The 16,669-nt window shown below is 40.5% G+C and overlaps 1 protein-coding gene across 1 annotated transcript; it reads right to left on the bottom strand.

Moving 5' to 3' along the window:
* Positions 1-264: 264 nt before the first annotated feature.
* Positions 265-16,505, bottom strand: si:dkey-43k4.5 (potassium voltage-gated channel subfamily S member 2). The gene is made up of 10 exons (XM_037785769.1): positions 15,844-16,505; positions 9,826-10,005; positions 9,619-9,752; positions 9,206-9,370; positions 8,958-9,129; positions 8,216-8,299; positions 7,973-8,134; positions 5,958-6,041; positions 2,990-3,082; positions 265-1,403 (listed from the first exon to the last, which is right to left on the bottom strand). Exons 2-10 carry the CDS (start codon positions 9,994-9,996, stop codon positions 942-944), a joined length of 1,527 nt encoding a protein of 508 aa, XP_037641697.1. The 5' UTR covers positions 9,997-10,005; positions 15,844-16,505; the 3' UTR covers positions 265-941.
* Positions 16,506-16,669: the final 164 nt, after the last annotated feature.

Here is a 16,669-nt window from a genome sequence, read left to right on the forward strand (position 1 = left end):
CTGCAGCCCAACAGACAACAACAGCTGTCAGTGTGTCAGTGTGCTGACTTGACTATGACTTGCCCCAAACTGCATGTGATTATCATAAAGTGGGCATGTCTGTAAAGGGGAGACTCGTGGGTACCCATAGAACCCACATCAGTTATTTAACCTCCTTCTTGACAAGCTAGTATGACATGGCACAACGCCGTTATTAACCAATCAGAATCAAGTATTCAACAAAGCCGTGTAATATATTTTATTATTGTATTATAATTATTGATGCATTAATGTGTTCATCACTTTAATGTTGCAGCTGATGAAGGTAGAGCTACTTTATATACTGATAGGTAGGTTGTGAAGTGATCAATCATTTTTTTATTTTCTATGATATTTAATTATCAATCTGAATCTGTTATTAAATGAATGTTGTGGGGAAAAAAAAGTACAATATTTGCAGAAAATGGAAATACAAGTCCCTCAAAATAGAGTAAATGTACTTAGTTACTTTCCACCATCAGCATGTTAGCGTTGTCATGATGTTAGCATTTAGCATAGAGGTCAGTGCAGCCATGTGTTGAAACATCTCTTCTACCTCCACTAAAGTACTTCTCATAGTTTTTCATGGTATTTTTTTATTTCAGTTGCGCTCATGCTATTTCACTTCCTGTTCAGTTCATCACTCCTCTAACAGTCGTGACAGAGGAACACGTCCAGAATCAGCATGAAACATGCACCGATGAATGAGAACAGACTACAGTCGGTCATGGAAGACTCAGAGTTATGATCCACCTCCGGTTCACTCTGTTACTATACGACCCCTCCGACCTTTAGCAGCCTCTGATCGGACCCACTTCTTCACTTGTTGAGCTGTCGTCGTGCAGCGACAGAAGATCAACATGAATCCAGTTCATACTATATTTATTAACATGTTCTTGGATCAGATTTGATGTGAAGCTTCGTCACAGCTGCAGCAGCTCCTTCCTCCTCAGCATGGAGGTGTAGGACGGATGCTCCACGTAGCTGTAGTTGATGACACCTCCGTCATCCTCAAAGTCTATATCGTCCTCCTCCATGTCATCAGTATCATCACCGTCCAGACGCCTGCTGTCCTCCTCCTCCTCCTCCCCCTCCTCCTCGTCCTCTTCGTCGTCCTCCGGCTGGTTCTCGCAGCTCATCCTCATCTTCCTGCGGTGGTTGTTCCTCACCGACGCCTCCAGAGCTTTCTGTCTGCGGTAGAAGTGGGAGAACTTGTTGAAGATGATGGTGATGGGCAGCGCCACCACCAGGGTGCCGCCCAGGATGCAGCCGCTGGCCGCCAGCTTCCCGGCCACCGTGACGGGCACCACGTCGCCGTAGCCCACCGTGGTCATGCTCACCGTCCCCCACCACCAGCAGGCCGGGATGGTGTCCAGACCCACGTCCTAAAAACACAGACGGAGAAGAACTTCATAGTGATTTTATATTTTACATCGATGTGGTTACGCAACAAATACATTGAAAGGACATGATGTGACTTTCATGTTACCTGAATATCAACAAAAATAAAAGTAACAAGACGAACCAGGAAGCAATTTAACAATAATATACTCTTGTAACCAAAAATATGATTACTATTATTATTATCTATTCCAATTATTTGTTGACCATTTCTTGGTGAAAAGATAGGAAATTAATTGAATTAAATTGAGTTCAGTTCAGTTCAGTTCAGTTCAGTTCAGTTCAATTTAATTTAATTTAATTTAATTTAATTTAATTTAATTTAATTTAATTTAATTTAATTTAATTTAATTTAATTCAATTTAATTTAATTCAATTCAATTTAATTTAGTGTTGTAATCAAAAATATGATTACTATTATTATTATTATCTATTCTAATTATTTGTTGACCATTTCTTGGTGAAAAGATAGGAAATGAATTGAATTAAATTGAGTTCAGTTCAGTTCAGTTCAGTTCAGTTCAGTTCAGTTCAGTTCAATTTAATTTAATTTAATTTAATTTAATTCAATTTAATTTAGTGTTGTAATCAAAAAACTATTATTATTATTATCTATTCTAATTATTTGTTGAAAAGATAGGAATTTAATTTAATTTAATTTAACTCAATTCAATTCAATTCAATTTAATTTAATTTAATTTAATTTAATTAAAAACAAACAAAAAAACAAATAATTGTGTTATATTTCCATTTTCTGCTACTTTCTACTTTTCCTCCTCTACATCTCAGTAGTAAATATTGTTCTTATTACTGCTCTACATTTATCTGACAGCTGTAGTTACTTTCCAGATTCAGATTATTAAAACAAAATATAATCAACTAATAAATTCGGATGTATTATTATAGATTTCACTACCCAGTAGTATATAAATATATAAATAAAGTCATTAAAATAAGCATTTTTTAATTTATTTAATTTTATTATTGAACCTTTATTTTTCCAGGATATTTCCACTGAGATTTAAAATCTCTTTTCCGAGGAAGTCCTGGCCGAGACAGCGGCATAAAAGTTTCACACGTAAAAGCTCAAATAACAAAGTGAAAACAAAACAGCAAAACGTTAAAAACAAGGATAAATTTCACATAAAAGAGACAAAACAGCAGTGTTGTTGAACAACAGGACAGTGATGACATTAAAGTGATGAATTAATGCATCAAAAATTATAATACAATAATATAATATATATTATTCTGCATAATCAGTACTTTTATTTTTGGTACTTTCAGTATGTTTTTATGCTAATACTTTTGTACTCTTAAGTAAAATTTTGAATGCAGGACTTTTAGTTGTAACTTTACTTAGTATTTCTACACTGTGGTATTCATAATTTTACTTAATTATTACTTAATACTTAATTTACTATTCATGAGCTGCAGCAGAGACAGAAATGTTTCACACTGTGATGGACAACAGGAACTGTGAGTATAAAAGAACCTCACTGGCTGAAGTCACAAAACAAAAAGAATAAATAAATTAATGTTTATATAAAGTAGAGAGTGTGAGCGTTACCTCTTCGTACTCGGCGGTGTAAGCGATGCCGGAGAAGACGGAGACGCCGACGGCCAGGTAGAGCAGCAGGATGCCCACCTCACGGTAGCTGTGCTGCAGAAACAACATGGAAAACCTGTTAGAAGAACTTCATTAGATGTAATCTGAAGCAGTACTCAGTTTTTAGCAGTGGAAGTTTACCTTTTTATTTATTTTTTAGGGCCGTCAATCGATTAAAATATTTAATCGCAATTAATCACATGATTGTCCATAATGAACTTTGATTAGTTGCAAATTAATCTCACATTTTTTATCTGTTCAAAATGTACCTTAAAGGGAGATTTGTCAAGTATTTAATACTCTTATCAACATGGGAGTGGACAAATATGCTGCTTTATGCAACTGTCTGTATATATTTATTATTGTAAATCAATTAACAACACAAAACAATGACAAATATTATCCAGAAACCCTCACAAGTACTGCGTTTAGCATAAAAAATATTCCCAAACTGCATGTGATTATCATAAAGTAGGCATGTCTGTAAAGGGGAGACACGTGGAGAACCCATTTTCATTCGCATATCTGGAGGTCAGAGGTCAAGGAACCCCTTTGAAAATGGACATGACAGTTTTTCCTCGCCAAAATTTAGCATAAGTTTGGAGCGTTATTTAACCTCCTTTATGACAAGCTAGTATGACATGTTTGAATTAATGCGTTAAAGAAATTAGTGGCGTTAAAACGAATTTGCGTTCGTTTCCACAGCCCTAATTGTTTTGTATGTCAGCTGTAATAGTATTTCATGTTGTACCATTGAAATAAACAGAGAAGCAGGATGAACATTAAAGGTCCCATATTGTAAAAAGTGAGATTTTTCATGTCTTTTATATTATAAAGCAGGTTTAAGTGCTATATAAATACTGTTAAACTATCAAAGAGCTCAATATACGGAGAAATACACACAGCCCGTATTCAGAAATTGTCACAAATATACAATAAATAGATCATTACACGGTTTTAAACCAACTTAATTTTTTTTTAACAAATATAAATGTTGTGAAAACTCTTTTGGAGAAAATACAGAACAAAACTCTGTAGCACAGATCTGTCATTACTGGATATGTTCAATGTACAAAATCTTGCTATATTTACAGACATAAATACAACCTTCTAAATGTGTCCCAGTTTATTTCCTGTTGCAGTGTATGTAAATAACATTAGCTGACAGGAAGTAAACATGGACCCAAACTGTTGCCTAGCAACACCATACAGGTACTGTAATATACTATGACTTTTTTTTATTAAATTTTTCAACAAACTAAACTATGACTTTTTCATCATATAATTTTTCGACTGACGTCAGACCTTCATTTGGTCAGCTAACATTACTGCCAAGCAGGTGAAATATATAGTGATTTTGTGGTTTTAGCAGCTAATGATGCTAAGGTTAATCAACATGATGCCTGTCAATCACGTTCAGTCTCGTGTGTGTCGATATTGCGAGCACAAGCGCGAGCAACAGGATGCTGACTGTTGTGGACTTAACGGCCACAGGTGTCACTGTTAACAAACAATTTCTGATTCTTACAGAGTCCCTTTAAAGTGCTGCTTCGATCTGAATGTAAATGTAATGAATCCAAATCCAGCTAACAAAGTCAAGCAGATGATTCCAGCTCAGACATGATGGTGTTTAAGGCTCATCATCATCATGTTCTGATACATGAGACGGTAACATGAGCTGCTGTACTGTGATGGAGGAGCTGCTTCTCTGCTGGTGTAACTGATCCACTTCACACGATAATGACATTACATGGAACAACCAGATCAGAGTTAATGCTCGCAAAGAGATGTCTTTTTAAACATACTCGCCAACCCTGAGACCTCAAAAATAGGGAGGATTTCTAACCCAAACTCGAGGGTCTGGGGGTCCTCCATCAGAAACATTAGAGTTTCAGAGCCTGCTTTGTTTCCTGCATTCTGGTGACTTTAAAAGAATGAAAATAACAAAATGATAAGTTCACTGCAACAGCATTTTTTGTTAGGTAGGCCTATTTTTAATTCTACTTTTTTTTTTTTTTTACATGTTTTGCCCCTGCTTGAGTATTTCTTTCTCTTAGTTCTTTCCATTTCTCTCTCCTTCTCTCTCTCACTGAAGATCCTTTCAGACACAACGTGACAACACCACCACTGACTTCTGAAACACGTTGAGCCTGCGTCGAGCAAAGCCCAACTTGGGCGCTGTGATGTGCAGAGACCGCAGCTCAAACCGTGTTGTGTTGGTCGCGAGCGAAGGCTATATATATTTATTACACAGCTGGGTTGAATACTCGATTCTGATTGGTCAATCACGGCATTCTGCGGTCTGTAATTTCTGTATAACAGACCGTTGCTATGTATAACAAACCGTTGCTATGGGCGCAGTTCAGATGTCGATTTTTTTCAGTAAGTAGCAGTATAATATGCGGGATAATGTACAGCTAGCGGGTCATTGTTGTGAAAGATCCCCTTCAGGGCGGTGAGAGACCCCTCCGCTGGGGATTCTTTCACAACAATAACCGGCTCGCTGTACAATATCCCTTACTTATATATCTATGGCAGCTCTCTTCTGCCGTGAAACGACATTAGGCGTAGCTGCATTGTCATAGACGCTGTACAGCGCCAGAAACAGGTTGAGATAACGAAAAGGAAAAAAAGGGGGAAAAAATCGGGAGAAAAACGGGAGAAGTGTGACCCCGGGAAGAAACCGGGTGGTTTAGCAAGTATGTTTCTAAAGGCCGACCCCCTCCTCCTGAAAATCAAAACCACATCTTCAAAAACAAAAAGCACAACAACAGTTCCCGGCTCAGACCGACATCCATCAACCTTTATGATGCAGAAAGGTCAACACAGCAGAATGTCACAGAGGAAATACATCATTAGTTTTTATTCTTCCTCAGAGGTCGGTTTAATGTCAGAAAGTCAAATGTTACATAACAGAGTCCTGACTCACCCGAAGAGTCGCTCCCAGTGACCGAAGACCTGTCGAGTGTCGGGCCAACTTCAAGACCCTGAAGATCCTCATTAACCTGAACACCTGAGAGAGAGAGAGAGAGAGAGAGAGAGATCCTTATTAACCTGAACACCCGAGAGAGAGAGAGAGAGAGAGAGAGAGAGAGAGAGAGAGACATGAAGTAGTGATGAGGAGAAAGTGTCGGGCCAACTTCAAGACCCTGAAGATCCTGAGAGAGAGAGAGAGAGAGAGAGAGAGATCCTTATTAACCTGAACACCCGAGAGAGAGAGAGAGAGAGAGAGAGAGAGAGAGAGAGAGAGAGAGAGAGAGAGAGAGAGAGAGAGACATGAAGTAGTGATGAGGAGAAAGTGCTATTGCATTTCATTCCATCTTTCTCATAAAGGTAGTCAAGGCACCGGGGATGGATGAGATTCATCCTGAGATGCTGAAGGCTCTGGACATTGTTGGACTGTCTTGGCTTACCCGTGTCTTCAGTGTCGCGTGGAGGTCGGGGACAGTACCTGTCGAATGGCAGACCAGGGTGGTGGTTCTCATTTTTAAAAAGCGGGACCGGAGGGTGTGCTCCACTATCCGGGTATCACACTGCTCAACCTCCCCGAGAAAGTGTGTTCTAGGGTGCTGGAAAGGAGACTCTGACTGATTGTCGAACCTCAGATCCAGGAGGAGTAATGCGGACTCCGTCCTGACCAGCTCTTTACCCTTGCAGGGCTGTTTGAGGGGTCATGGGAGTTTGCCCATCCAGTCTACATGTATTTTGTGGACTTCGAGAAGGCTTACAACCACGTCCCCCGGGGAGTCCTGTTGGGGGTACTGCAGGAATATGGGGTACCGGGGTCACTGTTACGAGCCATCCGGTCTTTGTATAACCAAAGTAAGAGCTGTGTCCGTATACTCGGCACAAAGTCAACACGTTTCCAGTGGGTGTTGGCCTCCACCAGGGTTGTCCCTTGTCGCCGATCCTGTTTGTGATTTTCATGGACAGGATCTCAAGGCGCAGCCAGGGGGAAGAGAGCGTCCGGTTCGGGGACCTCAGAATTGCGTCTCTGTTTTTTGCAGATGATGTGGTTCTGTTGGCTTCATCAGACCGTGACCTGCAGCACACACTGGGGCGGTTTGCAGCCGAGTGTGAAGTAGTCGGGATGAGAGTCAGTACCTCCAAGTCTGAGGCCATGGTGCTCTGCTGGAAACCGGTAGATTGCTACTCCAGGTGGGGAGTGAGTTACTGTCCCAAGCGAGGGAGTTTAAGTGTCTTGAGGTCTTGTTCATGATTGAGGGAAATGGACAGGCGGTTCGGTGCAGCGTCTGTAGTTATGCGGGTGCTGTAACGGACCGTTGTGGTGAAGAGGGCGCTGAGCTGGAAGTCAAAGCTCTCAATTTACCAGTCCATCTACGTTCCAACCCTCACCTATGGTCATGAGCTTTGGGTAGTGACCGAAAGAATGAGATCGCGGATAAAAGCGGCTGAAATGAGCTTCCTTCGTAGGCTGGCTGGACTCAGCCTTGGGGATACGGTGAAGAGCTCAGACATCCGGAGGGAGCTCGGAGTAGAGCCGCTGCTCCTTCACCTCTAAAGGGACCAGCTGAGGTGGTTCAACATCTCATCAGGATCCTCCTGGACGCCTCCCTTTGGAGGTTTTCCAGACACGTCCAACTGGTAAGAGGCCCCGGGGCAGACCCAGAACACGCTGGAGAGATTATATATCTGGTCCAGTCTGGGAACGCCTCGGGGTCCCCCAGGAAGAGCTGGAAAACGTTGCTGGGGCGAGGGACGTCTAGAATTCCCTGCTTAGCCTGCTGCCCCCGAGACCCGACCCCGGATAAGTTTTTTATTACAAACGTGTTTTCAAGCAAGGTTTTTACTTTTTGTTTTACTGTATCTGTGACAATAAACAGCAGACTGACTCAAAGAGTGGAAATAATTTGATATTTCTTCATTCAAATGTTATATACATACAATTAATTTACATGCAACAACAAATGAAGAATTCTGAACCTGTATGAGTCGTCCCAGATCTCCCAGTTCAGACTCCGATCCCAAAGTCAATTCAATGAGCAGTACGATGTAGATGGGAACCACAGACACCAGGTCGATGATGTTCAGAGGGTGATGGAAGAACTTCCTCTTGTTCGGAGCGAGCAGCAGCCGGGTCACCACCTCAAACACAGAAACAATACTCTGCGACGGTTCTTCACCAGTATCACCAGTACACACCACACTCTGGTTTCATGTCCTCACCTCGAAGGTGAACCAGCAGCTGCAGAACACCTCCAGAGCCTGCATGGTCGGGTCCTCGACCACCTTCCCTTCATCGTCAAACGTCTGAGACAAAACAGGAGAAATACTGGTGATCGAAACTTCAGGTGTTTTCAAATGATACTTTCAGTTTCAGGGCCAAATACAGGAGGTGTTTTTCTTTATTATAATATTTTGTGTAACTAGTTGTTCATGAGTTTGGAGAAATAATCAACAGCGGTTTCCTTCCTCAGACAAAATCAAGACAACTACGCTCCATCATCCCTACTCATTTAGTCCAACTGTCTCCATTAAAAGTATGCCGTATTATCTATTGGCAGCTCCTGTCTGCAGTGGACTCATGGATGTTCAGACAACTATCACTGAATTACTTTGATACTGAAGAAAACTTAAAAACGTAATGATTCTCAGGCAAGTTCTGCAGTTATAAGGAGCGTTTTTTTTACTATGATTTCTAAGCAGATTTGTGGACGTTGGACATTGATGGACATCAGAAATAATGTATCCTCAGAAAGCGTAAGTCACAGAGAATCTAAAACTAAGTGTATCATGTCTGTGTGTTCACATTTAACTGAGTTATGACTCCGAGAAGCAGTATGATTTTTGTGTTATTTGCCTCCATGAGCCCAAATCACTGAGCTAAATAGAATAGAATAACTTTAAACACCAGCATGTATCCGTCTATTTCACCTCACACTGTACGTTTCCAGCTCTCTGTACCGACCTGATACTCCGGGATGCTGTTAATACACATGATGGCGATGGATGTGAGCACCACCCCGATGGAGACCAGGCTGAAGAGCTTGCTGGGGATGGAGTATCCCGGGTTCTCCAGCGTCAGCCACAGACACTTCCTGATGTTCCCGTAACGCACCTCCTGGAAATGCTGCATGTCTCTGTGACAATAGAGGACGGCAGTGAGTAAATGGAGGGACGTGAGTCGAGCTGCATGATTAACCCTTTACTTTTTACCTGTTCAAGTCCGATATCTCGTCCACAGACGTGTCGATGCTGCTGACGTCGCTCTCGTCGTCCCAGCTGCGATGGCGATTGCTCTCCAGCTTGCGGTCGTGGTAACGGTAACTGCAGCAACTGTCCAGGAAGAACTCGTTGATGCCCCAGTACTCTATCTCCTGACTGCGTGGGGAACACCAGTCAGATCAAGTTAGTTTGTACACCAGTTGAAGTTTGACATTTCTTTAAATTATGAAATGAAAAGTGAAAATGACAGAATGAGAACCCCACCAAGCCCAACCCAAAATCCTGTCTAAGATATTGGAGAGAAAGTGTGTTTATTCCCTCTTTTAAAGCTCCTTTTAGACATCTGTAAAGTTCATCTATCTGCTTCTGTGATCGATGTAAAGTTTGTTAAACGTTAGACAGACCTGAAGGAGAAGACACACAGCTCCTCCATGATGTGGAGTTTGCCCGTCTGGTAAAAGTGGAGGACGTAAGGGAACAGGCCGGGATTCCTATCAAAATAAAACTCCTTCTGCTGCACGTCGTAGTCATCACACACCTGAGGGAGGAAGGAGAGAAGAGCCGTAAGAGAGAAGGAGGTGAACATTTGATAGTTTACCAGCTGAACCCACCTGCAGTATATCCTCCTCTGAGTCACAGGCCAGCAGTTTTCCCAGTCTGGTGTCTGGGAATTTCTTCAGCGTGCTGGAACAGAGGCTCCTCTTCAGGCCGCCGACGTTGATGTGGACCAGACCCTCGTCAGAGTCCTGGTGGGCCCAGCTGGGCAGATTCTCCTTCACCATGGTTACCTGCTGGAGACACAACCAAGGTGAGTGTGGACAACTAAAACCAGCAACGAATGGCTCTAACTAACATGTACTATACACGCTACTGTTGAAAAGTTATTAATGTGCTGAGAGGACTACTCTATATATCTGAATGGTAGAAAGTCCTCTTTACTAATAGATGCTATTTTGCCTTATGAAAAAAATTAAACTATATATGCTTGTGAGACGTTTTTAAAGATTTACATCTTCAATAGGACCTAAAGTGTTTGGGGCTGAGACAGGAAGTCAGACAGTATTGAGAGACGGACTAACTTTGTGAGACTTTGTAGTTGTTTTTCGCCTCTTTGTCGTTGTGTTATGTCCACTTGTGGTCATTTTGAGTCTTTGTAGTTGTTTTTTGCCTCTTTGTGGTCATGTTGTATCGCTTTAGTCGTTTTTACCACTTTATAGTCGTTTGTCACCTCTTTGTAGTTGTTTTTTGTCTCTTTGTAGTTGGTTATTTTGCCTCTTTGTGGTCATGTAGTGTCTCTTTGTAGTTGTTTTTCGCCTCTTTGTCGTTGTGTTATGTTCACCTGTGGTCATTTTGTGTCTTTGTAGTCGTTTTTTGCCTCTTTGTGGTCATGTAGTGTCTCTTTGTAGTCGTTTTTGACACTTTGTGATCATGTTGTGTCTCTTTGCAGTTAAAAAACTTTATATTTGTGAGACATTTTTAAAGATTTACCTCTTCAGTAGGAACTAATGTGTTTAAGGAAGTCAGACAGTATTGAGAGACGGACTTGGTTTGGTTTTGGTCTGACACAACCCTTATCCTTTTACTACACATTTTAAGTATTTGACACTGAACATTATTTGGAACAAAGTTTTTGAATGTCCTTGATGATCATCATCATCTCATCTCATCTCAAGCTGAGTCAGCAGTCACCAAAAAACAACGTGACAACTTTCTGGCAAAGAAAAGCCTGAGTTTTATTTTTTGCTCTGAAAGTTTGAGCTCCTCTTTTGTGATGGAGGCACTCATCTAATTTCATCTACTCTGCACTTCTGAGAGCAGACGACCAGACACTAATTTGATAAAGAACTATTTTAGGCAGCAGTGAGAACACATGAGGGTCCCTTTGTAGTCGTTTTTTCACCTTTTTGTTGTCGTGTTATGTCCACTTATGGTCCTTTAGTGTCTTTGTTGTCATTTTTTGCTTCTTTGTAGTTGGTTTTCGCCTCTTTGTGATCATGTTGTGTCTCTTTGTAGTTGTTTTTGACTCTTTGTAGTTGTTTTTGACTCTTTGTAGTCATGTTGTGTCTCTTTTTAGTTGTTTTTTGTCTCTTTGTAGTTGTTTTTTGTCTCTTTGTGGTCATGTTCTGTCTCTTTGTAGCTATTTTTTGCCTCTTTTGATTGTTTTTCGCTTCTTTGTGAACATGCTGTGTCTCTTTGTAGTCGTCTGTTACCTCTTTGTGGTTGTTTTTGCCTCTTTGTGGTCATGTAGTGTCTCTTTGTAGTCGTTTTTTACTTCTTTGTCATCGTGATATGTCCACATGTGGTAATTTTGTGTCTTTGTAATTAGAGACAGGAAGTCAGACAGTATTGAGAGACGGACTAACATGTTGTTGGTTTTGGTAATTTCATGGAATTTGTTGACAATAACAAAAATATAGAATGACACCACCCTTATCCTTTTACTACACATTTAGAGTATTTGACACTGAACTTTGTTTGGAACAAAGTTTTTGAAAGTCCTGATGTGTGATGTCACTCCTCTCTTCTTCATCATCATCATCATCTCATCTCAAGCTGAGTCAGCAATCCCCAAAAAACAACGTGACAACTTTCTGGCAAAGAGAGGCCTGAGTTTTATTTGCTGCTCTGAATGTTTGGGCTCCTCTTTTGTGATGGAGGCACTCTAAATTTCATCTACTCTGCTAAATGCACTTCTAAGAGCAGACGACCAGACACTAATTTGATGTATGAGACGTTCTTATGTTAACTACAAAACACAACGTGCACGGGTGGAGAGCCAGGAGGCTTTTACTGGATTTCAGATCTTTGCAGACTGAATATAAGTCCATGTTTGGGTGTTTTCTGTGTAGCGAGCCATAATACAGATTTTAACAAGATTAAACTGAGAGTTGTGCTCAGAATCATGATTTACTTCTTATCAACATTAACGTGGATGCAAGCAAAGTGTCTCCATGTGATCGAGTAAAAAAAGAAAAAACACACATAGATGCATCCAAAACAGAAACTAACTCCCACGCATGCTCATCTACTGTCCTCTACCAACAAACATCCACATGGCGTAGACACACTTTCACAATAAAACACCACGAAATCACTCAACAGATGAATAAATAACAAAGTTCACATCAAACTCTAAAACTGTGAAGTTTTTACTTGCTCTCCTGCCTCGAGTGTTCCCACTGCTGCCGAAAATATTTCTTTTACAGTACAATGTTAATATTAGTGCCAGGAAACCTAATTCAGTTGATTACATATTGCTTAGCAACAAGTTTCAGGGAATGAAGATTATATCTGGATCATCTTTTCTGTCTTTTTGTTTCTGATCAGAGTGATGCCTCATGGTGTGAATAGCCAAACACCAGCAGCTGAGGGATCCATCCAGCAGGAAGAGCCTCTCTTCAGGTAAAGTGAAGCTATAATATCATGTAATAATGTTACACCGTCTCTGATTGTAGGAAATGGCCCGAGGAACCACAGACAGGTGTTAACCTAATGTTGTGGACTTAATGGTGTTTTAAGCAGAGCAGTCTGACTTCATCTGTCTCTGAATCCTTCAGTCTCATCTGGTTTCTCTCTCTGCCTCTGATTTATGGACACAGTCCGCTGAGGCAGTCTGTCTTCACGGAGGAGGGTGTGTATGTGGGAAGCATGTTAGCGTTTATAAATGCCACTGGTGGGAAGTAACTAAGTACATTTACTTATTTACTTAAGTACTGTATTTAAGTGCAAATTTCAGATACTTTACCTGAGTATTCCCTCCTACTTTAACTTTATACTTCACTGCACTACATTTTTTTATTTTTTTTAATTTTATTCGATAGGGACGATGCAATTTAACATAGTTCCAATACAGGGCATGAAACTGATGCACATCTCAGAGAGAAATATAGTGCTTTTTACTGCATTTATTTGGTAGCCATAGTTACTTTGAAGATCTATATGTTTAAATGTATTTATGACTAACTTCTAAAATATAATGCAATGTTACAGACTGAACTACCCAACAGTTTATAAACTAGTTCTCTATCAGCTCTACCTCAGTAAATCCAGGAGAAAAATATGTTTCACTCTAAACGTAATTGATGATGCAGTTTCGTTGTACTGGAAGGTAATGTTTAGGAGACCGGGCTGCTGTATCTGCAGGGATTTTCTTATGTTGCTGTGTTCGGGACATTTCTTGGCATCAACCTTTATAAAAACGCAGCGACCAGGTGCCAGATCATGAGCAGGCATCCAAGAGGAAGCTATGAAAACGGCGGACACAGCGCAAAAAAATATAGCGAGGCAAAACGCCTAGCTGACAAAGCTCGTTCCAAAATGAGGGTGAATCTGGGGTTGGCTTTCACCCGCTGGCGAGCACCCTAACGACAGCCAGGGGGCATGGCGACTGGTGTCGTTGAGTTGGGGAGGAGGGGGCCAACTTCGAATGTTGTGTTTACAAACCGCAACCGGCAAATCTTCCTCGTTGTGCCTTTAAGTAAGATCATGAATGCAGGGCGTGTCATGGAGAATTCACTGCATAAAGTAGATAAAAAAGTGCTTTTGCTACTTTGACTAAAACCTGCTGTAACAGATTTTTTTGGCCACCAGTTTTCCCCGGGCCCCTGGACACAGACATGTGAAGGGCCCCCCACCCCTCCAACATAGGAGCAAGGCACCCAGACTGAAAGTTTGGGTCTCTTTGTAGTCGTTCGTGGTTTTGTTATGTCCACTTGTGGTCATTTTGTGTCTCTTTCTAGTTGTTTTTCGCCTTTTTGTTGTCATGTTATATCCACTTGTGGTTATTTTGTGTCTCCGTAGTCGTTTTTTTGCCTCTTTCTAGTTGTTTTTTTGTCTTTTTGTAGTCATTTTTCGCCTCTTTGTGGTCATGTTGTGTCTCTTTAGAGCCATTTTTTGCCTTTTTGTAGTTGTTTTTTGTCTCTTTATAGTTGTTATTTGTCTCTTTGTGGCTGTTTTTTGCCTCTTTGTGGACATGTGTCTCTTAGCAGTAGTTTTTTGCCTTTTTGTCATCTTGTTATGTCCACTTGTGATCATTTTGTATCTTTGCAGTTATTTTTTGCGTCTTTGTGGTTGTTTTTCGCCTCTTTATTGTCATTTTGTGTCTATTTGTAATCTTTTTTGTCTCTTTGTAGACATTTTCTTCTCTTTGTGATCATTTTAGGTGTCTTTGGAGTAATTATTTTTGTGCTTTTTGTCCTCGTGTTATGTCCAATAGTTGTTTTTTGATTTTTTGTAGTCATTTTTCATCTCTGTGATGTCATTTTGTGTCTGTGTAGTCTTTTGATTGATTCATACAGAGGTTCTGGTCCAGTGGCCCTGGTCCTGTGGATGGTACGTAGGCCCGTTCAGTGAACTGTTGTTCAGTTAAGTTCTTGAGTCTCTGTTTTAGTTCTCATTTCATCTTGGACTGCCGTCCCAGTCATTATTAGATGAGTTAAAGTCCATTGATCATTTAGACGATGCAGGTTTAGTTGAGAGCTGCTGGAGGAAGGTCAGCTACATGTGATCAGTAGAGTAACATGATGAGAGAGAGAGTCTCTATGGAGCTGCAGTCATACAGTGTGACCACTGAGATGATCTAATACATACCTCATTACAACCATCCAGAGGAGGTTATTAAACACACTGTTAGTTGGTGGTAGTAATACACCATAAAAAAAGCTACAAAGCACCAATAAACGAGGAGAAGAAGCAGCAGCAGATGTAAACAATGCACATTATATATACTTAATATATAAGAGCTTTTCAAATATTTTACGTGGTATGAATGTATTCATGATGTTTGTTGGACATACGGACACACAAGACAGATGCCTTCCGGTGAGAACAGCTGAACCAAAACTACATAAACTCAAAGGTGTACTTACTAGCTTTCAGAGCTTTCAACCACGTCCCACCTTCTTCATTCATTCTCAAAGCTATAGTGAAACCTTTCAGCTTTAGATTATATTGGTAATATATATATTTGCTTCGGATGAAAACTCCAAAGGCAACTTTTAAATAACTTTTTGAGTGTTGTTTTTTTTACATTTGCAAAGACACTCAGACTATATACCGGCTACTTTTGTCCTAAATCTTGTCTTTGAGTTGATCTCAGTCTAATCTCAGGCTTAACTAAAGTCTCGACTGTGATTCCTCTCCTTGAAATGTTCATGAGAATCTTTGCTTTTGACAATGAAAGTGAAAAAAATCTGGGGAATATTATACCAATTAGATAGCTCACATTAATGTTAATGACTCTGCACAGCCAGAAGTGTGAACAATATGTTAAATTGTGAGTTTTATGTCAACAGAAATGTTCTTTATCAATAAGTATTTGTCATTGTGTGTATCAGCAGCACCAAACCAAAGAAGAAGAGAGTGATGGTAACAGTGAGTCTATAATTACATGAGGATCCCTGCTGAGCTCTCCAGGGAGCCGCCAGGCTGCACATACAGAAATAAAGTTGATCTATAATTCAGCAGAAGGAAGCTTGAAATCACAGCGGTGGAAAAATGCACCTCTAACAACAAACACAATAACAACACATAGAGGAACTTCATATGAGATCAAATCACTGTAGGAGCTGTAACATTTAACAATCAATTAGTCTAATTATGTCTTTTATTTATCTTTAATGAAGACTTACCTGTGAGTTTGGTCACGACACTCTCTCATCATCATCATCATCCTCCTCCTCTTCTTCCTCCTCAGGCGTCACATTCACCCCATGATGAATGATGAGAACTTTTATACTTTCAATCCTGAAAAGGACCAAACATGTCTGAGGCGGATCGGAGGAGCAAACAGCTGAAAAGGACCTTCCTCCAGCCCGGAACCACAAGGTGTGTTAGAGGAGACCTCAGAGTCCGATGTGTCCGCTGTGGAGGCGCTCGGTTCCTCCATCTGGACCGCTGTGGTCCGCTCTGCTCTCTGAGCGACTCTTCGGCTGTTTCCGTCACATTCCGGAACAGGATCGGCTCTCCGAACTAGAGCTCTACCTTTAACACCCTGGACCTGCATGGAGGCGTTTCTGTGATGTGTTTGCGGCTCTCAGTGGTTCATTCAGAGTTTAATTGTATTTTTAAAAGCCTCCATAGAGACTCAGTATAATGTGCTTCTTAATGGGACTTTATATTTCCTATGACATTACTGTAATTTTGCTGCTATCTCACAACTGGGATCTTAAGCCTATATGTGTATGTATGAAGTCATTAAATGAACATTTTTATTATTTTTTTAATTACTGCAATATGCCTCTAATATCCATAGAGACATGCAAGCCTCTAACTAACAGCTGCTGACTCTCCACTTTTACTCCTGAACTCTACGGAGAATAAACACTTTGATTTAATAAAATAAATATAAAGTAGAGCTGTTATTGTTTGTTTTTTATACAGGGATATAACAACATTTTCCTGATGAAAAAATAGAAAAAAACAATTTTCATTACTCCCAAAGGCTACATTCAGAAA

Source organism: Sebastes umbrosus, chromosome 1 (genome assembly GCF_015220745.1).
Source record: "Sebastes umbrosus isolate fSebUmb1 chromosome 1, fSebUmb1.pri, whole genome shotgun sequence".
Taxonomy (NCBI): Eukaryota; Metazoa; Chordata; class Actinopteri; order Perciformes; family Sebastidae; genus Sebastes; species Sebastes umbrosus.